At 40.5% G+C, this 24,004-nt stretch overlaps 1 protein-coding gene across 1 annotated transcript; it reads left to right on the top strand.

The window, feature by feature from the left end:
• Positions 1-20,757: 20,757 nt before the first annotated feature.
• On the top strand, positions 20,758-23,480 carry LOC150025453 (uncharacterized). Its single transcript, XM_090294043.1, has 5 exons — positions 20,758-21,570; positions 22,068-22,282; positions 22,376-22,477; positions 22,523-22,863; positions 23,041-23,480. Exons 1-5 carry the CDS (start codon positions 20,758-20,760, stop codon positions 23,478-23,480), a joined length of 1,911 nt encoding a protein of 636 aa, XP_090150169.1.
• Positions 23,481-24,004: the final 524 nt, after the last annotated feature.

Below are 24,004 nucleotides of genomic sequence, written 5' to 3'. Positions count from 1 at the left end.
TTAATTTTTCCTGGACCACGTGACAATCTATTTCTATATGTTTTGTACGCTCGTGAAACACTGGATTTGCTGCAACGTATCTTGCTGAGTCATTGTTGTTGAACCAAGTGGTGTTCAATGTTTTGAAGAATCCAAATCCTTTGGAGGATGATGAAGTCTCTGCTTTGGCATCAAGAGCTTGGTTCTTGAAAGTTATTCAAGTTGATCTAAAAATCTTTTTTCTATGGCTGGAAAACTATCTTTTGAGGAGGGTGCTTCAATCTACAAACCACCTTTATTCTGTGGATTGAATTATAAGTTTTGGGAAGCAAGAATGAAAATCTTTATTGAATCCATTGATCAAAGAATTTGGGACTCAATTGAGAATGGTCCTTACATTCCAAAATTCAAAAAGGAAAATGCTTTCTTTACAAAACCTTTGTCCAAATGGACAGATGATGAATGTAAGATGACTCAGCTTGATAAGTCTACTCAAAATATTATAGCTTCTGCACTAGAAACTAATGAATTTTTCAGAATATCAAAGTGCAAAACTGCTAAGGAAATGTGGAAGACACTCAAAGCTGTTCATGAACCAAAGGAAGGAATGGCAAAGACTCAAGCAAGAAGAAAGAAAAGGCAAAACAAGAAAAGCCTCAATCTTTGCTTAGTGGCCAGAAGGGAGGATGACTCATGTAGTGTAAGTTCATCAAACTCTTCAAACTCTGAAAATTATGGTCAATTGCTTCAAGCCTTTCAAGAAACTCATGAAAAAGCCAACCGATTGGCTCTCTTGAACAATCGATTGAAAGAAAAGAATAACTGGCTTGAAAATAGAGTAAAGGCACTGGAAGAGGATTTAGAAAATTCAAAAATGGATTTTGAAAATCTGGAAATCATTTACAAAAACTCCTCTTGCAAGTGTGACACTCTAGTTTGTGAAAATTGCGAAAATCTTGAAAAGAAGGTCCACTATCTTGTTAAAACAGTGGATAAGCTTTCTAAAGGCCAATCTAACTTTGAGAGTGTGCTAGCATCTCAAAATTGTGTTTTTGGAAAATCTGGATTGGGTTTTAATCCACAAAACAAGCAAGATAGATTTTCAAAATCTTTTTCGAAAATGCCAGAAAAACAATCGATTGGACCATCGAAACAACCGATTGTTACATGCTTCTATTGCATGAAAAGAGGTCATTCTGTGCGATTCTGTAAAATCAGAAAACATGCTGTTCCTAAAGGGCTTATGAAGTGGATTCCCAAGAAAAATAAAGCTTGTATTGATGAGTATAAACCAGATGGACCCACATTCATAAGGGGACCAAACCTATGTACTTGAAAATCTTTTTTGTAGGATATCTTGGAGGAAAGAAAACAACTTTGGTACTTGGACAGTGGATGCTCCAAGCATATGACAGGGGACAAATCAAAGTTCCTGAGAATATCCTTCAAGCAAGAGGGTCATGTCACCTATGGAGACAACAACAAACGGAGAATTCTTGGAAGAGGATCCATAGGAGATGAAAGCATCTTGGTGATTTATGATGTGCTCTTTGTTGAAGGCATAAAGCATAATCTTCTGAGTATTAGCCAACTATGTGACAAGGGGTATCAAGTGATGTTCAAGACAAACACATGTGAAATCTGTCTACCCAACACCAAAGAGGTAATGTTGGTAGGTAAGAGAGTTAATAATGTGTATCTTCTAGATATCTCTTCACCATGTTCAATCGGATGTCTTCTATCCAAGCAAGATGAATCTTGGCTTTGGCATAAAAGAATTGCTCATATTCACATGAATCATTTGAACAAGCTAATATCAAAAGATCTTGTGATTGGGCTGCCAAAACTCAAGTTTGAGAGGGATCACATTTGTGAAGCTTGCCAAAAAGGGGAACAAGTGAAAAGTTCTTTTAAAACCAAAAATATTGTCTCTTCATTGAGACCTCTTGAACTCCTTCACATGGATCTCTTTGGACCCTCTAGAACTATGAGTCTTGGTGGAAATTATTATGCTCTTGTTATTGTTGATGATTTCTCTAGGTACTCTTGGACTTTGTTCTTGGAATCAAAGAGTGATGCCTTTGCCGGCATTAAAAAAGCTAGCAAGAAGGCTTCAAAACACAAAGAACAGCAACATAGGCTCCATAAGGAGTGACCATGGAGGAGAATTCCAAAATGAGAAGTTTGCAAAGTTCTGTGAGAAGTTGGGGATTCTACATAATTTCTCTGCTCCAAGAACACCACAGCAAAATGGAGTTGTAGAAAGGAAGAACAGATCTCTTGAAGAGCTTGCAAGGACAATGCTTAGTGAGTCATCACTTCCTAAGTATTTTTGGGCAGATGCAGTGAACACCTCTTGTTATGTGATGAATAGGGTGCTTATAAGCCCCATCTTGAAGAAAACTCCATATGAACTTTTCAATGGAAGGAAGCCTAACATCAGTCACCTCAAAGTCTTTGGTTGTAGCTGTTTCGTTCTTAACAATGGAAAGGAAAGCTTGGGAAAGTTTGATGAGAAAGCTGACCTTGGCATTTTCATTGGTTATTCTCTCACAAGCCATGCATATAGAGTCTACAACAAAAGATTGATGACTGTAGAAGAATCAGTACATGTAGTCTTTGATGAGGTAGATCGCAGAATCAGTGAGAACCCAAAGGAAGATGAACAGAGCATCAGTTTGGAGAAGCTAGATATCTGTGCAGAAAAACAACCGGTTGATTTGCAGAAACAACCGATTGAAATTCTGCAACAAAGTGAGCTGCCCAAAGAGTGGAGGATTCCTAAAGATCTGTCAGTGGATAACATCATAGGGCAGATAAAGGAAGGTTTCTCCACACGTAGCTCCATCTCAAACTACTGCAGGCACACAACTTTTGTTTCTCAAATTGAACCAAAGTCAATTGAAGAATCTCTCAAGGATGAGAAGTGGGTTGAAGCTATGCATGAAGAGCTAAACCAATTTGAAAGAAATGAGGTATGGTTTCTTGTCCCTAAACCTAATGAAATGAATATTATTGGTTCAAAATGGGTTTTCAGGAACAAGCTAGATGAGGATGGAGTGATCACTAGAAACAAAGCAAGGCTAGTTGCCAAAGGCTACAATCAGGAAGAGGGCATAAACTATGGTGAAACCTTTGCTCCTGTGGCTAGATTGGAGGCTGTGAGGCTGCTGCTGGCTTTTGCATGTATGAGTGGTTTTAACCTCTTCCAAATGGATGTAAAGAGTGCCTTCTTGAATGGCTACATCAATGAGGAAGTCTTTGTAGATCAACCACCGGGTTTTGAAGATCACAAGTATCCCAACCATGTCTTCAAGTTGAAGAAAGCTTTGTATGGACTGAAACAAGCTCCAAGGCAGTGGTATGAGAGGCTTAGCAATTTTCTGCTATCTCATGGTTATGAAAGAGGAATGGTAGACAAGACTCTCTTCATCAAGAAGTCAAATGCAGAAATAGTTCTTGTGCAAATCTATGTTGATGACATCATCTTTGGTGCTACACAAGATAGGTTGTCTAAAGAATTTGTGGCTGCAATGAAAGGTGAGTTTGAAATGTCTATGATGGGAGAACTATATTTCTTTCTTGGATTGTAGGTTAAACAAACAAAAGATGGGATCTTCCTAAGTCAATCAAAGTATTGCAAGGAAATTCTCAAAAAGTTTGAAATGGAGAATTGCAAAGAGGCAAGCACTCCAATGCCATCAAGCCGCTACATGGATGCAGATGCTGCTAGAAAGAGTATAGATCAAACAAAATACAGAGGTTTGATTGGATCATTGCTTTATCTAACAGCAAGTAGGCCGGACATCATGTTTGCGGTGTGTCTATGTGCAAGATATCAAGCAAATCCTAAAGAGTCACACTTCAAAGCTGCAAAAAGGATTCTGAAATATCTCAAAGGAACATCATGTGTAGGACTATGGTATCCTTCTCATTCTCCAATACATTTAATTGGTTATTCAGATTCTGACTTTGCAGGTTGCAAACTAGATAGAAAGAGCACAAGTGACACTTGTCACCTTCTTGGCTCAAGCCTAATCTCATGGCATAGCAAGAAGCAAGCATGTGTTGCTCTCTCTACTGCTGAGGCAGAATATATAGCTGCTGGTAGCTGCTGTGCACAGATCCTATGGCTCAAACAACAACTTGCAGATTTTGGTTTACAAATCAGCAAAGTTCCTTTGATGTGTGATAACACAAGTGCAATAAATCTTACCAAAAATCAAATCCAGCACTCAAGGACCAAACATATTGAAATAAGACATCATTTCATCAGAGATCATGTGCAAAATGGGAACTGTGAAGTAAAGTTTGTGGAGACCAAACTGCAGCTAGCTGACATCTTCACAAAGCCTTTGCCAAAAGAGAGGTTTTTCTTCTTGAGAAATGAGTTAGGTATTCTTGATCTTAATAATCTCTCTTAAATATGTCTTTGATACATGTTAAAGTCTATTTGTGAAGACAAATAGGGGGAGAATTATTGGTTCTTGTATATCTGTATCTCATATGCATAAAATGTTTAAATCTCTGAGTATAAAAGTGTTTTCTGCTGCTGCTGATAGAAACAACCGATTGTTTCGTGTAAACAACCGATTGTTTCGTGTAAACAACTAATTTTTATTATGTTTAAAGAGTTGTAATCTAACATTGCTGCTGTAAGAAGTTTTGGATAGTATGAATGCTTTCTCTGCAGGAACTGCTTCAGATTTAATCAGTACAACACAAGCACCAGGGATTTGTCTTCATCAAATAGGGGGAGATTGTTGAACCAAGTGGTGTTCAATGTTTTGAAGAATCCAAATCCTTTGGAGGATGATGAAGCCTCTGCTTTGCTTGATGCTGCTGTGCTGGTTTAAGCTTTGTTCTGGGGTAGTTTAATGTTGTAATCAACCCTTGGATTAAATCTCAAAGCAATTAGCATCTCAATTTTAACAAAGTAAAATGTTTTCCAAACTAAGTTGAAACAACCGATTGTTTTGTCAAAACAATCGATTGTTTACACTTAGGTGTTTTTGAGAAAGTTTGAAAACTATTTTTGAATGGTGAATTTTGTTAAGTAACAAAACAACCGATTGATTCGAGGAAACAATCGATTGTTTGTTTTGAAACCATAACAGAAAAACTGTTTTCTTTGACTGAGCTTTAAATGCTTTAACTGAATACGCTCCAGTCATTAAATGCTTTGACCAATCTGTTTTAAATGCAATTAAGAGTTTATTAAGATTTGATAACAAACTATATTCTTAGATATATTCTGAAAAACTGTTTTTATGTTTTAAGAATCTTGAAACAAAGTTTTAATCTAAGAGTTTTTCAAAGAGTTCTGAGATTGCTTAAGTGTTGAGAGATTGATTAAGGTGCTAAATAGGATTCTACTTGTATTGATTTTAGATATTCATCTGTAACAAGTGTAATCTTTGTAAAACTGCTGAACAATTCGTGTGTGTGTTTTGCTGAGATTGGCTGTGTGTTCTTGAGGTGTTCAAGATCAGCAATCTTAGTGTTGGCCAAGGAGAGTGTGTTTCTTGAGGTGTTGAAGGTCATTCTCTTGGTTGTGGTGTAAGTGATCAAGTGGTGATTGCTTAGTGGATATCCTCAGGGTTTCTGAGAAGACTGGATGTAGCTCTTGTTTGGAGTGAACCAGTATAAACAACTGTGTACAATTTCTCTATCTCTATCTCTTTAATTCAGTTTTGTTATTTTGGAACTGGTATAAACAACCGATTGTTTCGTTAAAACAACCGATTGTTTTTCCAGCTTTGTGCTTTTGCTATTTGTTTTGGAAAAACTGAATCCTTAATCAAGGTTCTTTCAAAGTATTTTCATTCTAAGGTTAAAAGTTTGCAAAAATCTTTCTTAAACAATTCACCCCCCCTCTCGTTTAAGGCCATATATTCTAACAATTGTCACAGTATAAAATAAATGGTTGCTCAAAAGGAACTTTCAAATCTTGAAGAAGATAAGTTAGCCATTGAATTTCACATGAAACAGTGGCCATTGCTCTGTATTCAACTTCACATGAACTCTTTGATATTGTTCCTTGCTTCTTGGATTTCCAAGATATGAGAGAATTCCCAAGATACACACTAAAACCAATCACTAATTGTCTTGAATCACTATAGGTGCCCCAATCACTATCACAAAAAGGCTTTGAGATGAACAAAGGTAGTGGAAGAGACAAATAAACCAAAACTTGGAGCCCCTTTGATATATCTGAGAATTCTAATTACTGCATTATAGTGAGCAATTGTAGGCTTAGCAAGAAACTGAGAAAGTTGTTGCACAGAAAATGTTATGTCAGGTCGGGTATTAGTGAGATACATAAGCCTTCCAATCAATCTTCTGTAGGATTGAATATCTGTGAAAGGAACACTTCCAGTGGATGAGAATTTCTCATGATTATCAATAGGAGTGGGTGCAGGTTTGCAAGCTAAAAGACCTGCATCTGTTAATAATTTCAATGCATATTTCCTTTGATTTACCATTATTCCTGTCTTACTTCTTGCTACTTCTAGATCAAGAAAATATCTTAAATTCACAAGATCTTTAATCTTGAATGTCGGATTAAAGGTTTGTTTGATTCGAGCAATCTCTTCTTTATCATTTCCTGCCAATATTATATCATCCACATATACCAATAATGCTGTAAAAGATCCTTCAGAAGAATTAATGAACAAGGAATGATCATTCATAGATTGAGTATATCCCATAGAAAGCAAAAATGATGACAATTTGGCAAACCATTCTCTGTTGGCTTGCTTAAGGCCATATAAAGCCTTTTTTAGTTTACAAACTTTTCCCGGTAGAATAGAAGTCAATCCAGGAGGAGCAACCATGTATACATCTTCTTTCAAATCTCCATGTAAAAAGAAATTGTTTATGTCTAATTGTTTCAATTCCCAATTATAAATAGTAGCTAAAGAAAGAAACAACCTTATGGTGGTCATCTTTGCTACTGGAGAGAAAGTATCAAGGTAGTCAACGCCTTCTCTTTGTGTATATCCCACTAACCTTGCTTTATACCTTTCAATTATCCCATCAACCTTATATTTTATTTTGAATACCCATTTGCAACCCATGACAGCTTTGTTCTTAGGCAGAAGAGCAGTCTCCCAAGTTTGATTTGACTCTAAAGCAGATATCTCACATTGTATAGCTTTTCTCCAACAGTCATGTTTCACAATTTCAGAATAAATGTTTGGCTCAACATGTGAAGAAAGAGACATAACAAAAGATTTGTAAGAGGGTGATAAATTGCTATAAGACAAAACATAATTCAAAGGATATTTAACTCTTAAAGATGTACTGGAAACATTAAGATTACAATGATAATCCTTTAAGTATTCAGGTGATCTTTTTATTCTTGTGCTCATTCGGACAGATGGATCTGATTCAGAACTTTGTTCTATATTATGATTTTCATTGAGGTTTTGGTCTATATGGGAACAATCTTCTTCTGAAACCTCAATTTGTGACTCACAATTATTATCATTTCTATTTTCAACATTATCACAAGGTGCAAGAATCGCTTGTGATGGCTGACTTAAGACATATTGATCTTCAACAAACAAAATATGATCATTAATGTCAAGACTGTTAGTTTCATTGCTAGTATCTTGAACCCTTTGGTATGGAAAAACATGTTCATAAAAGACAACATCCCTAGACACAAAAATGTCTCTTGATTGAATATTCAACAAAATAAATCATTTTTTCTCCGTTTGAAAACCAATAAAAACACATTTTGATGCTCTTGGATCAAATTTTCTTATATTTGTTGACAAAGTGCTAGCATAACATAAAGAACCAAACACCTTTAATCCATTAAAATCTGCATAAGTTTGAAAAGCATTTCATGAGGAGAAGAATAGTTTAAAACAGGTGTGGGAAGCATGTCCATAATATGCACAACATGTATCACAGAATATGACAAATAAATTTTGGGTAAATTAGATTGTATCATAAGAGCTCTTGCTACATCTAATAAATGACCATGTTTCCTTTCAACTATACTATTTTGTTGTGGAGTATTGACACATGATGTTTGATGTATTAATCGGTTTGCATCATCCATTAACTGTCTAGTGCATACGTTGTGGGATGTTTTCTCTGCTTTGCTTTTTCTTTTCTGCGTTTAGGGTTTATAAACCCTTTCTCTGCGAGCCCCCCCTCGTTCTTCTATCTCCTTCTCTTCTGTTGAGTCTCTCTACTTACGAATTCTCATCTCTTCCCCTTTTCGTCTTCTTGCAGATTCTCCGATGGCTCGCTCCAAAATTACACCAAACCCTCCTCCATCTCCTCGCAACCCTTCGGCGAACACCCGTAGGGCAAACCCTTCCTCCTCCCGCGACCCCCCAAGGGATCCTAACGTCCCTTCGAGCCAGGTCGTGAGACCCGCGCCTTCTCGACCCAGCCAAGCGCAGCCAAACCTACCTCACATTAGCGCAGCTGTGAGGCCCCTTCCCAACTACAAGCAACTATATCCTTGGGCCTCTTCAGCCCTGCTGGGCGAGACTTCATCCATCAACTCCGACCGCGACATCCTCCGCCTTAAGAAAGGTGACCAAACTCACCTTTCTTTCAGCAAGGAACACGATGACAAGGTATCTGTGCATCCTTGTCATCCTGGAGAGCCTATCTGTACTGATAACCAGGGGAGCGACGGCGGCCCCTTCTGCTTCATCTACGCCACAATGTTCAAGAAAGTCAAGCTCCGATTCCCCTTCACCCGCTTCGAGAGGGAACTCCTGACCGAACTTGACATAGGCCCCACCCAGCTTCATCCCAACAGTTGGGCGTTTGTCTGGGCCTACCAAAATCATTTGCGCACACTTGGGACATCCGGCTTCAGTGGACGTGTTCCTCTACCTGTTCGAGACCAAGAACCCGGGCGATCGTTTATGGGTTAGCCTCAACGGGGTCACTGGGAGGTCTATCCTCTCCATCTTCCAGCAATCTTATAAGGACTGGAAGGGGAAATTCGTTCGCGTTCGCTGCAATGACCGAGACCCCTCCCTCCTCGACGGGTTTCCCTTGTACTGGGTGAACAAGGGAAAGAAGGAGGCGAGCTTCAGGAAAGTCAGGGAGCCAGAAAAGATAGGGGAGCTCGACAAGGACTTGTGCAACTTTTGGAAAAGAGTTGCCTCTTCCAACGTCACTCTGCCTACTTCCTCCATCATCAGCTACGAGTTTCTCGAAGGCCAACTGGATGTTCACATAGGTTTGTCCTTAAGTCTTTGAGTTCCCCTAGTTCAAACTTTCATCACCCTGTCCTTACTTTGGTGTTGCTGTTCTGATTTGCGTATGGTTTTAACTTTTTCCACGCATTGTCTTACACTACTTATCTTCCTGTGCATTATTAACTGTCGAATCTTTGTGCTAGTTGGTAACTGTTGGCCCCTTTATGCAGATATGATGCTGGGGAAGGATAGGATGGCTGAGCTACGCTCCATAGCCAAGCTCCACAACCTTGCGGCGGGCTCCCAAACTGTTCCAAACTCTGTCGCGGAGATCGCCGCTGCCCAAGGCCAGTCTCCACCAGTTGGCCCGTCCAACACCGTTGCTCTCCCCGCCCCTGAGCAGAAAAAACTACCACCCAAAAGGGCTAAGAGGAAAGCCCCCAGGGTTGTATCAGACGAGGAAGCGGACGAGACCACCGAGGACGGGTGGATTTGCAAAAGGAGAAGGGGAGTGGCAATTGAGCTGCCAGCAGCTGAGGTCGCCGCTCCTGACTACGCCGAGAATTCCCCCAGCGCCTCCACGCCCTTCGAGTCCGCTGGGGACGTTCTCGCCTCCAACACCTCAGCTGTTGAAGCATCGCGAAAGCCGAGGCCGAGAAAGTCAAGTGCCACATGATGCTGCAAGGCCTAGAGTTTTCGCGGGTCGAAAACGCTCTCAACGAAGAGCTCCGAAGCTTGCGTCAGGACAAGAAAGAATTGCGCAAGAAGCTGCACGACAAGCTTCAGGACGCCGTTGAGCTGGAGAGTAAAATTGTTCCCATGAGGAAGCGAATCGCAGAGCTGGAGGAGGCCCGAAGGTCCGACGCAGATCAAATGTCCAAACTGGAGAAAAGGTCGACCAAGCGGGAAAATCTTCTGGGCAAGGTTGAACAAGATCGGGATAAGGCAGCCAAAGAATTGGGTGAGACGGCTACCGAGCTTGCCCGAGTTCGTGAGGAGAACAGCGGGTTCAAGCAGAAAGTCGACGAGCTTCAACTTGAAATCACCCAGGTTCGTGAAGAGAACAGCGGGTTCAAGACAAAGATCGACGAGCTTCAGCTTGAGGCTGCCCAAGTTCTTACTTCCGGCTTTGGAGCAGCTTTGGAGCAGTTTGCTTGCAAATTCCCCGATCTCGACCTCTCTGAGTTTTCAGTGTACAATGAAGTGGTGGATGGCAAGATCATGCCTCCAACTTAACTGCCCCGATCTGCCACTTCAATTTTATTCACCTTGAAACCTCTTGTATTTAACTTTGATTTCTATGTAATAATTTTCATTCTGCTCGAACTGTTTTGATATACGTGAATATACGTGGCTCTAACTTTATCTGTTGTGCGATCATCTGATAACTGGTTGGTTTCTACTCAACCCAATTAACTTAGCACAAACTGAGGCTTAATTCTCTGGAAATCAACTTAACTTAAACAAACGGTTAGTCTGCGGCAATAACGTTTAACGCGAAATCACTTACTTAGCAATAAGGGCGTAGGGCGATCTTAGTATCTGCAATCTCATTCGCCCGATCTGCCAAAGGACAAGCGTATTTCTACGTTATCGCCCAAAACTTTGCTGATCTGGCTCTCGCCGCGTAATGCTCTTTCTATTTCAATCCCAAGCCATGGGTTTTCGGCGATGCCGTTTTCCTTTAACTGAAAATGTCCCCTGCGGGGCCATCACATCACTTCATCTTTGCTCATCTGGAAGGAGAGTTGCCTTCCGGATCTCCCCCTAACCTTCTCGAGTCCTTAACCTGAGATAACTTAAATCATTGTCCCCTCATCTGGGGGCAGAGCCGCCTTTCGGATCCTTCTCTACCTCCCTGAGTTTTAGAACAATGATTTAGGTGGTGAGGTGCCCTCTGCGAACCTTCCCCGACCACCCTTTAACTTCCAATTTAACTGGTCTTACTAGGTCAATATTGGCGTTTCACTCAAGGGGAAAGGAGTTTTTCTCCAACCATCCTTTCCCATACTTAAGATTATTAACACCCCTGACTTTTCAGCTTCATCTTGCTTGAACTCACTCGGGGGTGAGAAGGACTTTTCCTGATACCTCGACTTGCTCAGGGGTTACATCTCCTCCCCCCTGGGTGCATTGAGGGCTTTCATCTTGCCTCAATTTGCTTACGCAAAGAGGTCTTGCGCTCTGCTCTTGCCTACACTCGCTCAGGGCGAGGAGGGCTTTTTGATCTCTTTCTCGCCTACACTCGCTCGAGGCGAGGAGGTCTTTTTGATCTCTTTCTCGCCTACACTCGCTCGAGGCGAGGAGGTCTTTTTGATCTCTTTCTCGCCTACACTCGCTCGAGGCGAGGAGGTCTTTTTAAATCTCTTTCTCGCTGGAGGGCGGTCAGAAAGTTTTATGCTTGTGCCGACGAGGACTTAAAACTTCATACTTTGAAAACTTTGTACAGGATGCATGCGACTTGGATTCACCATTGTTTAAAACTACACAAGGGCGATAAAGTCCTTTTTCGAAAACTTAAAAAAAAAACGATGAGCATGCAAACTTAATAACTGGGAAACTTCGATAAACTTCGAAACCTTCTTTATTGGGTGGCCTCATTAAAACCCTCCTTAGGGAAAAAGAGTGCCCCCTTGAAAAATTGTTTAGACTGAAACATCCTAAACTGTTCGAGTTAATTACTACTTACAATGCCTTAACTGTAGTAAAACTTGAGATGGGTGGCGTTCCAAGTGCGAGGAATCGCCCCTCCTTCCAGCGTCTCCAAGCGGTAGGCGTCGTTCCCGAGTGCTTCGGTTATTCTAAACGGTCCTGTCCACTTGGGTGATAACTTGTTCTCCATCTCGTACTGGTGGGCCTTCCTCATCACCAGGTCACCATCTCTGAATTGCCTCGGCCTTACTCTAGAGTTGTACTTACACTCGACTCTTCTCTTTACTGCCTCAGCCTTCACCCGTGCTTCCTCCCTGACCTCGTCCAGCAAATCCAAGTTCATTCTCCTTTCTTCGTTCGAGTCTTCCGCCACGAAGTTCTGGAATCTTGGCGAGCTTTCCTGGATTTCGATTGGAATCATCGCATCGCATCCATACACTAAGCTAAACGGGGTTTCATGGGTTCTCGATTGCTCAGTGGTATGATATGCCCACACTATGCGGGGAACTTCTTCAGCCCAAGACCCCTTGGCCTTTCCCAACCTCCTCTTCAAGCCTCTCAGCAAACCCCGATTAGCGGACTCCACTTGCCCATTCGTTTGCGGGTGCTCCACAGAAGCAAACACCTATTGTGTCCCGATGTCCTCGCACAGCTTCTTCAACAGGTGACTTGCGAACTGAGTCCCATTATCTGACACTAAACGCTTGGGCACACCAAAACGACACACAATATTCTTCCACACGAAATTCTGGATTTTGTGCGCGGTGATCTGGGCTACTGGTTCTGCCTCAATCCACTTCGTGAAGTACTCGATCGCCACAACCAAATACTTCACTTGCCTGATCGCCAACGGGAAGGGCCCCAGAATGTCGATTCCCCACGTGTGGAACGGCCAGGGGCTGTAGATTGACTTTAGCTCTTCTGGGGCGCATTGTGCCAATCGGCGTGCTGCTGGCATTGCTTGCAACGCTGGGCATATCTGTTGCAATCTTCCCTCATTGTGGGCCAGTAATATCCTGCACGGACAGTCCTCGTTGCCAGAGCTCGACCCCCGATGTGGCTCCCACAAATCCCTTCGTGGAGCTCAGCCATAATTCTCGTGCACTTCTCTCCGTGTACACATACAAGAAGAGGGTGTGTAAATCCGAACCTGTACAGCTCACCATCGATGAGGGTAAACTTGCTGGAGCTCTTCTTTATCTTTCTGGCCTCCGTTGAATCTATTGGGAGCACGCCATATGCCAAGTAGCACTCGTATGGCGTTATCCACGTATCTGGTTCGTGGATAGCACAAACTTGCATCGTTTTCACCTCTTCTACTGGGTGCGCTCTGACCCTCGGCGTCCTCAAAGTTTCCTGCGTTAGAGATCTATGGCCCCTCGGCGTCCTTTCTGTCGACCTGCAAACATGAAGAACCTGGTGATCTGCCACGAATGCTCGAGGTGTCTTCAAGGTTTCTTGAATAACAGTCCTCTGTCTGCCCCCCTTGCCCGAACTGGCGAGCTTGGCTAGTAAGTCAGCTCGGGCATTCTGCTCTCTTGGCACGTGCACCACTTCAAACAAAACAAAGGATCTCCTTAGCTCTTGCACGTACTCCAAGTAAGCTGCCATCTGCGGATCTTTGGCTTGGAACTCGCCGGTTACCTGCCCCGTGACCAACAACGAATCACTCTTGTGTCTCGCTGTCTAAGGTTTTTCCCAGTTTAAACGTCTTGCTATTGATCTTCTTCTCAAGCCATTCCTCCACCGGCTGAGGCTTCTTCTCGCTGGCGATCAACGCCCTCGCAATGCCTGTCTCCCCGGCGGTCTCCGGGCAGTTTCTCTCTTCCTCTACCCGGGCGCCGCCCTCGGACCTCGCCTCGATATCCTCCATTGGCACATCGCCCTCGGCGGCCACCTCCAACACCGTATCCGCAACTCGCCGGTTTTCCCGTGCGGGCATCATGCCAGGGGGCGGCGTTGTGGTTACGTGGCATACAGATCTCTTGTTCTTGAGGCTGTTTTCATAGCAGTTCTTCGGCTCCTTTTGGTCAGAACAGATGGTGATGATCAGCCCTTCCATAGACGGTAGCTTGACCTTCATGTGCCTTGTTGAAGGCACAGCCCCTGTCCTGTTGAGCGTTGGCCTTCCCAACAGGATGTTGTATGCCGACGGAGCGTTCACGACAAGATACCTGATCTTCTCTGTTCGTGAGGCTAAGCCGTCTGTGAACGTCGTCCCCCTGACTTCCACTTGATCACCGGCAAAATCGTACAAGCAGCCCCCATATGGCCTCAGTTGATCGGGAGATAATTGTAACTTTTCAAAAGTCGGCCAGAACATCACATCTGCCGAGCTTCCTTGGTCGACCAACACCCGGTGGACAGTCCTTCCCGCCGTGACAAGCGAGATCACAATAGGGTCGTTGTCGTGAGGCACAACGTCCCTAAGGTCTCCTTTGGTGAATGTGATGTCCACGTCGGGTGAGTGATCCTCAAAAACTTCCACCGACATCACCGACCTTGCATACTTCTTGCGTTGCGACGCAGTACACCCTCCACCTGAGAATCCACCAGCTATGGTGTAGATCTCACCATGAATGGGCACCTCGTGCTGCTGTCCTTCATTGCCCACCAGTTGGGAACCTGTTGATTGGCCCGCTTGCTTCTCCAGCATGTAATCTTTCAAGAATCCACACTTGACCAACTCGGCGAGTTGGTGTCCCAAAGCCAAACACGAGTTGATAGAGTGGCCAAAGCTCTTCTGGAACTCACACCACGCGTCTGGTTTTGGTCCCAAAACCTTTTCCGTCGACTTCTCAGGCACCTTGAGCCTGGCAGCAATGTTTGGGATGGCGATCAGATCGGCCAACCCCATCACGAACTCATACCTTGGCGGGCGATTAGTCTCTCTGGGCCGCCCCGACCCCTTCCCCTTATTCTTCTTAGGGTCATAAGGATGACGCATCCTTTGGTCCCTCTTCCCCGCCGCCGCCTCCATTACCCTCTGCGGCTGGACCCTTGCCTGGGCGCGCGGCTTAGATGGGGCCACGTTTCCCCTTTTCTCGGAGACTTCGCTCTCAGCGGCGATGTGAGCCACGGCACGTCGCCGGATTTCAGCGAACGTGGCGGGGTGACTCCTGATAAGCGACTCACTAAAGGGCCCAAGTAACACACCCTTTTTGAAGGCGTGTACAAACATTTCTTCATCTTTACCTGGCAAGAGGACTATCTGAGCTCCGAATCTGTTCAGGAAATCCTTAAAGGACTCCCCTTGGTATTGCCTCACGTCGAACAGGTCGTAAGACACCAGTGGTGGTGCCTTGTTCACTATATACTGCTCAACAAACATCTTGGAAAACTGTTGAAACGTGGTAATGTGGCCAGTAGGTAAACTAACGAACCAGTCCAGCGCTGTTCCACTAAGAATGCTCATGAACACCTTACAGTAGACTGCGTCCGACCCCCCCGAGAGCATCATCTGAGTGTGAAATGTCGTGAGATGAGCCTCAGGGTCCTCCACTCCGGTGAAAGACACCTTCACTGCCACCGTATTGGCCGGGACCACCGAGTCCATGATCTCTTGAGAAAATGGCATGGGAAAGCTACGCGGTGCGGATGGGGGTGCAGATCTGTCCCCAACCGCACGCTCCTCCCGTTCTTGAAGAGCTTTACGCAGCTCTTCGTTGACCCTGTTGAGCTCCTCATTCCTAGCTTGCGAGGCCACCAGCGCCTCGTGCATTCTTTCTTGTTCAGAACGTGATGCAGGTACGTTCTCCTGCAGCGTCCTCATCATATCCATCACCTGCGTCATAGACACAGCATCCTCATCTGTTGACGGCGCGACTGAACTAGACCGCGTTGTCCTCATCCTTTCCCAACACACTCAGCAACTCAAAGAAACTCCAAATGAACGGTGAGAACTTCGAAAACCGACTGCGACAGCAAGCAGTTGGATAGAAAACACCAAAACTTCAGCAAACTCGAACTGTGGTTGGGAATCAACTTTTATACGGCCCCACGGTGGGCGCTAGATGATCCTGCCGGTTGACCTAGCGCAAGAGCGTTGCCTCGTCACGGTCTTCCTCACCAGCTTGACACCACGTGCCCTTCAAGTCCACACCACAGATAGCCTCTCTGAGAACCTGAAACACAGGGTGGCGCCTCTGCGGCCGGTGGCGCTCCGGCGCTCAAGTCAGTAACAAGAACACCCAAAAACTGAGAGAAAAATATACTTTGTAGAACCGTACTAAAGTGCACACAACCCTAGCAATGAGCCGTAATGAAAAACGTACCTCTGCAAATTCTGTTAAGTTTACCTTTATAGCTAGGTTTTTTCTCTCTCCAGGCAGTTACGCTTTGGACGCGTGGCTCGCATTCAACCCTGCACATGTCACCATCTAGGCTGGGGTAGCAGGTGGTGCCCAGTCCTACACGTGTCATCATCTGAGCTAGGATAACTCGAGCGTCACTTCTATACTGTATCCAACCCTACACGTGTCATCATCTGGGTTGGGATAACTGGTAGCATCCAACCCTACGCGTGTCGTCATTTGGGCTGGGGTAACTTGAGCGTTATTTCTGTGTAGTAACCAGTCGCGCGGCTAAGTCTCCTATTCAAGGAGCAATCTAGCACGTAACACACTCTGGGACACCACCTGACAATGCGAGTATCGGATGCAGCAAAGTGCAACATCTCTGTGATATCGCTTGTCGCAAGTGGCTCCTTCCTTATTGCTACGCCATACATGTTCTAGCTGAGGAAACCTTGCCACCAGCGAATGTCCACTCTGGGAATCCTGCCGCTGATGGGCAAGTTGTTCCCTTCAACCCACTCGACCTTCACACCCCATTCCGTCGTGACAATCGTCTTACTGAACTCGCACGCCTGAACGTACTCTTCTGAGCCCCCAGCAGCTTTAACTGAGTTTACTGGGAGATCCGGCGATGTGTTCCTCGCGGCGACGTCAGGCCACCTGATCTCCCATTATCTAACACGTCGATGACACACAAACCCGGTGACAACCGACCATGTTCACTATAGAACGCCAGTTCCATGAATCGGCGACTATGCTCACTCCTGAACCATTCGTCTCTCACTTGCCCACGTGTTCTGCTAAGCACGCCCCACACGATCACGTGCCAGACACGTCATCACAACCGATGACCTGGTCGGTACACTACCTATAATACTTTAATTAGTTTTGGATTTATTTATTAAAAAAATTAGAACCTTTAAATGTCCATTTAAATAATGATTTTTTTTAACAAATTTAGTTGAGGAAACTTGAAATTTTGACTTTTGAAATTATGTGCGAGTCTTTGAAAACTTAATGCTTGTAATTACCGTACATACATGTGCAGAAATATTACTCATCAAAAAATAAAATTATGATTAAAAATTAGGATTTTTCATTTTTTTAGAATATGTATAAATAAAATGGAAATCTGCTATAAAATATGGATTAAAGTAAAAATAAAATTTAGATAAATGGATTTTTAACAAAGGAGAGCAATGAAAAATAATATAACAGTTTGGTCCAATTAGATTTTTTGTCCACCCTTAGTAAAAACAACAAGTTTATATTTTCACATAACTGTTAATATGCGAAATAACCAGTTGAACAGATAAATCAATTAATTGATTGATTTAACTGATTTTTCCAATTTAACTTCATTCTTTGTAAAAATCTTGAGAAAACAATTCAACCGTCCTCTTGTTTCAGCCATACATTCTAACAGTTGTTTGTTATCATTTTTGTGTTAGATTATTGCAATTTAGATATGTATTTGTCAAACTGGTTTTGGGTAAAAGTTTGAGAATAAGTTTGTTATGTTGCAGAGGTTGATTTAATGATATTTTTGCTCAAGACAAATTAGTATTACAACTCAATCCAAATCTCACTCAAGCGAAACAATTTTCGCTCAAGCAAAAATAGCACTGCAACTCAACCCTCTCCCTCTCGGCTATATTTTACTTAAGCTAAACTATTTTCGCTCAATCTTTCTTTTCTTCTTGTCTCTTTGATGGATAGGATAGTGTTGTTTTCTAAATAAGTTATATTGTATTATAATGCTTACTAGAACCTTTATTTGAGTTGTGTATTTGGTATGGCATACTTAATTCGAGTCTTTCAGAAAGCCCAATCAATATTCCCCTTAATGTATAGATGTGTGGTCTATATGATTTTTGTATATTGATGTGTGGTTAAAATCGAATTATTTATGGATTGTTAATAAATTTGTTTCCTCATTATGTTATTATTACTACTACTATTAATAATGATAATAATAATAATATAATAGTATCATTAATAATGATGTTAATATTAAAATTAATATTAATATTATTTTAATTATTATTAATACTATTAATATTAATATTAATATTATTATATTAATATTATGAATGCTAATTAATATGATTATTATTATTATATTTACTAATATATATTATTTATTAATATTAGTAATGTTGATATTAATATTATTATTATTAATATTAACATTATTTAACAATGTTAATATGATGAGGGAAATACATAAATTGTTGGGGGTAATAAAAACATAGTATAGTCATCAGTTTTGTGACATTTTCTATAACCGATTTTGTGACTGATTTGGTGACCAATTTTGTGACTGATTTGGTAATCGATTTTGTGATTTTGTGACTGATTTGGTGACTGATTTTGTGACTTATTTGGGGATCGATTTTGTGACTGATTAACTGTGACCGATTTTGTGACTAATTTTTGGTAATCAGTTTTGTGACTGATTTTCTGTGATCTGTTTTTTGTGACCGCTTTTCGGTGACCAATTTTTTGACTAAAAGCGTAGTCACTATTTTGGTCATTAAATCATATAAATAACCTCTGGTAACTTCTTTGGTAATTGATAGTAACCATATTTTTTTGTCACTAAAAGTGACCACATTTTTTTATCATTGATTTCGGTAAGTAATCAATAATTTTCTAGTAGTTATCAACAACATCATTCCTTAAGTCTGGAAGATTTTATTGTTGAAGATGGATGTGGCTCCTTCAAGTCAATGTGTTTGATGTAGCAAAGTGTGTGTTTTGCTTTGAAGTTTGTATTTGTAATTGGGTAGTCTTGTATATAAGTTAGAGTGTGTTTAAAGTGAGCTTTTTACATCGTGACCCACCTCTTCACCCTTATCAAGATGATAAGATCAAGCACAACGTTTTCTAAAATGTTTTTCTCTTGTTTTTCCAAAATATGCTTTACTGCACAGAAAATGAATCGTTTTTTCTCAAATGAAGAGATTCTTTTTTAAATTGATGCCTTGTTCTTTAAAAGTTTTTTGATAACTTTGTTTTGTGCATCAAGTATCTTGGCTCAGCCTTTTATGCTATCAAAACAACTGAGTTGCAACTGTTTTAAATCTCTCTTTATCTTTTTGGAAATAAATTTATTCATTATAAGTTCAATCTGTTCTTTTTATAACAACTTTTTAAACTATTTTTTAAAAAATTTGTTATAAATCATTTCTTATATAAATAGAGTAATAACTCACTAAAAAGTGTGTTGAGAAAGCGAGTTTATAACAGAGATTGAGAGTTTTCAGAGAATTAGCCAGTGTTCTTAAAAGAGTTTTTCAAAACAAAAAGGTGTGCTTGTTCTTGTTTTGTTCTAAGCTTGGTTGGAGGTGTTGTCACTGTTTTGTGCAATCTGTTCTACTAGTCTAGTTAGAATTCTGCATTCTCTTTCCAGGTGTATTCATTTCATCATTCTTTTCTTTGTAAGTGTTGTTGTAAGACTCTTCTTGATAGAATTTCTTGAAGAGTTTTGTATGCTAAAATAGAGTTTTTCAGCTAGGTGTGCCTTCTTCTTGTAGGGTTCAAGAACATTAGGTTTTGTAATTGGTGTGTACTGTTTTTAGTGGATTTCACCTTGGGAAAGGTGAGACTGGATGTAGCTCATTTAAGTGAACCAGTATAATTTTTGTGGTGTTCAATCTCTCTTAATCTCTGCATTCATTTATTGTTTCGTATGTTGATATGTTACAAAATAAACCTGTTCAATTAAAATTGAATATGTTATTTCTGGGTCTAATCATATTGTTCTTGACTGCTGATAAATCAATCTGAATAACTTGTTGAAATTTGGGCAACTAATTTGAATATAATTGACGCACATTGTTTTGCAAAAATCAAGTATATCAATTAGCATGAATCATTCAAAGGTGGTGTGTGGTTTGACATTCATAAATTGTCTCAGGTTTCAACTATTTGTTTTTCATCTATGTTTATCAAGGTGTTTATGTGCTCTCTGTTAAAATCACTTAATACCTTAAAATCGGATATTTGAAATACTGTCTTGATGAAGTAAGCAGTAAAATAAATTTGTTTATTGCAAAATAAATCGATTATTTTCCTCTGTTTGGTAAAAAGACTGAATCTGTGTGAAAATTTTAAAAGCTCAATTAACCCCCCCCCCCCCCCCCCCCCCCCCTCTTGAACTTTGACACTATTGAACCCAACAATTGGTATCAAGAGCTAGGACTTGTATTTTACTGAAGTTTGTGTGCAATATGTCTGAGTTTAAAGTGCTTTTTGTTGAGGGTTCGTCTATTAATAGACCGCCTATGTTTAGTGGAATGAATTATGCTTTCTGGAAAATAAGGATGAAAATTTTCATGGAATCTATTGACTCTTGTATTTGGGAAGTTGTGGTCCATGGACCTTTTATGCCAATTCAGATTGTTAAAGATGAAACAGTGGTGAAACCAAGATCTGAATGGAACGAGAGTGAAAAGAAAAAGGGTCAATATGACCTAGTAGCTAAGAACATCATAACTTCTGCATTGACAATGGATGAATTCTTCATAATATCTCAGTGCAATTCGGCTAAGGAAATGTTGAAAGTTTAGGAAGTTACTCATGAAGGCACGGATGATGTGAAGAGATCAAGAAAACACTCGCTCATTCAAGAATATGAACTTTTCAGGATGCAACCTGAAGAAAACATTGCTAATGTACATAAGAGGTTTACCCACATTGTAAATCATCTTACTGGACTGGGAAAGGTGTTTGACAAAGAAGCGCTCAATATAAAGGTGCTGAAGTGTCTTGATAGGAGCTGGCAACCCAAAGTGACTGCTATATCAGAAAGCATAGGTCTGTCAAAGTTGTCCACTGCTGCACTGTTTGGAAAATTAATGGAGCATGAGCTCGAGCTTAAAAGGCTTAAAGAGCAAGAGACAGTGGAGAGAAAAACTAAAGGACTGACATTGAAAACAAGTGTACAGAACGATAGCAATGAGGAAGCAGAGAATGTTGAACATGATGAAACTTTAAGTCTACTCACAAGAAAGTTCAGCAAATTTCTAAAGAAGAAAGGCAAAGACAGGACTCAACAAAAAAGGAGGTATCCTAAACTGAATGAATCTAATTCTTCAAACTACACGTGCTTTGGTTGTGGTAAAACATGTCACATAAAGATGGATTGTCCAAACAATCAAACAAAAGAAAAACCAGCCAACAAGAAGGTTGAAAGAAGTAAGGGGAGAAGAGCTTATATCTCTTGGGAAGAGAATGAAGTGTCTTCAACAAGCAGCTCCTCAATAGAAAGTGAAGAAACAAATATGTGTTTTATGATGAAAGATGAAGGATCAATATCTGATTCGGTTAGTCATTTCTCTATGGAATCTGAAAATTATGATCAATTGCTAGTTGCCTTCAAAGAAACTCATGATGAGGCAAATAGGTTGGCTGTTATATGTACTAAATTGCAAAATGCAAATCATGTTCTTGCACCTAAGGTAAAATCTCTTGAGGAGTAACTACATAAAGCTAAAACTGATCTTGTAAGCCTTGAATTGACTTGTTTGCATGCTTCTATAAAGACTTGTGAAAACTGTAAAAAGCTAGAAAAACAAGTTGAGTATTTGCTGAAAACATTATCTAATTTCACTAAGGGAATAAATAATCTTGAGATTATTTTAGGGTCACAAAATGTTGTTTTCAACAAAAATGAAATTGGTTATAATCCTAGAATAAGAAAACAATGTTAAAAAGTTGTCAAGTTTCTCTGTTCCTTCAAAAACTAGTTTTTCCTCTTTCAACAGTGGTAAAAAGGTATATCATGTTACTTGCTTTTATTGTATGAAATCTGGACATACTTCTAGAACATGCATTGCTAGAAAATACCTTGTTCCTAAAAGCTTGGCCTAATGGCTTCCAAAGGAAAGGTATTAATCACTGTTGGACCTTAGACGAAAAGGGGTACCATGTGTATTATTTTTGTTTTGTTTTGCAGAAAAACAACAAAAGGAACCAATGGTATTTGGACAGTGGATGTTCAAAGCATATGACTGGTGACCTAGCTAAGTTCACTAGCCTAAAACTCAAGGTAGAGGGACATGTCACTTATGGAGACAATAACCGTGGAAGAATCCTAGGGAGAGGAACTGTTGGAACTAGAAGTTCAACCACCATTGAAAATGTTTTATATGTGGAAGGACTAAGACACAGGCTCCTAAGTATCAGTTAATTGTGTGACAAAGGGTACAAGGTAAAATGGGTGCACAATCTCACATGATTCTTCTGGTAAGGTTCTTTTTACAGGAAAAAGAATAACAATATATATCTCTTGGATATCTTGGAAAATGATTATGAAAATGAATGTCTTTTGTCAAAAAGTGATGAGTCTTGGTTGTGGCACATAAGGTTAGCTCACATTCATACAAATCATTTGAATAAATTGAAATTCAGGGATCTTGTTTCAGGTTTTCCTAATATCAAATTTCAGGATAATAGACTATGTGATTCATGTGTAAAAGGTAAACAAATCAAAACCTCTTTTAAATCAAAAGACATGGTCTCTACTAAGAAACCCTTGGATGTACTACATATGGATTTGTTTGGACCTTCTAGAATTGCTAGTCTTGCTGGAAATTTCTATGCATTGGTTATTGTTGATAATTATTCTAGATATACATGGACTTTCTTCCTTGCTTACAAAAATGATGCTTATAAGGCTTTTAAGAAATTGCCAAAAGTTTTGCAAAATGAAAATGGATGTTGTGTAAAATCTATTCGTAGTGATCATGGGGGTGAGTTTCAAAATGCTAAGTTTGAAAGGTTTTGTGAAAAACATGGGATATCACAAAGCTTTTTAGCCCCTAGGACTCCCCAACAGAATGGTGTTGTTGAGAGGGGAAATTGGTCACTAGAAGAACTTGCTAGGACTATGTTGAATGAATGTAAGCTACCTAAATACTTCTGGGCAGATGCAGTTTATACTGTTGCTTATGTGTTAAATAGAACTTTAATTAGGCTTATCCTTAAGAAAACACCTTATGAGTTGTATAAGGGTAGAAAACCTAGTGTAAGTCATCTTAGAGTGTTTGGATGTAAGTGCTTTATTCTAAATAATGGCAAAGATAATTTGGGAAAATGTGATGAAAAATCTGATGAAGGTATTCATATTGGCTATGCTTTGAATGGACATGCTTATTGGGTTTTCAATAAAAGGTTGCTAATTGTGGAAGAATCAATGCATGTAGTGTTTGATGAATCTGACAATTACATGCCAAAACCTGTTTTAGATAACTTAGAATGTGATGATTTAAGAACTGTTATGCATAAAAATGATCTGATTAATATAGATGCAAATGACTCACATGTTGTCAAAGAACCTGTTCTTTTTGTAGATTTACCAAAAGAGTGAAAGACCCCAAGAGATCTCACACTTGACAATGTCATTGGAAATATTGAAAAAGGAGTTTCAACTAGGAAGTCTCTAAATAATTTATGTGAAATAATGGCATTTGTTTCTCAAGTGGTGCCTAAAAATCTGGATGAAGCTCTAAGGGACAACAACTGAATTATGGCTATGCAGGAAGAACTGAATCAGTTTACCCTGAATGAGGTATGGTCACTTGTTCCAAGAACACCTGAAATGAACATCATTGGAACAAAATGAATATACAGGAATAAGATGGATGAGCATGGAGTGATCACCAGGAATAAAGCTAGACTTGTGGCTAAAGGATATAATCAAGAAGAGGGAATAGATTATGATGAAACTTATGCACCAGTGGCTAGACTACAAGTTGTTAGACTTCTCCTTGCTTTCTCATGTATACAAGGTTTCAAACTATTCCAAATGGGTGTGAAAAGCGCCTTCTTGAATGGATATATCAATGAAGAAGTATTTGTTTCATAGCCCCTGGGTTTTGAAGACCATTAACA

Source organism: Phaseolus vulgaris, chromosome 8 (genome assembly GCF_051622355.1).
Source record: "Phaseolus vulgaris cultivar YP4 chromosome 8, ASM5162235v1, whole genome shotgun sequence".
NCBI classification, from domain to species: Eukaryota; Viridiplantae; Streptophyta; class Magnoliopsida; order Fabales; family Fabaceae; genus Phaseolus; species Phaseolus vulgaris.
Note: the sequence above shows the minus strand (reverse complement) of the source record. Positions and strands in the feature narration are given on the sequence as shown.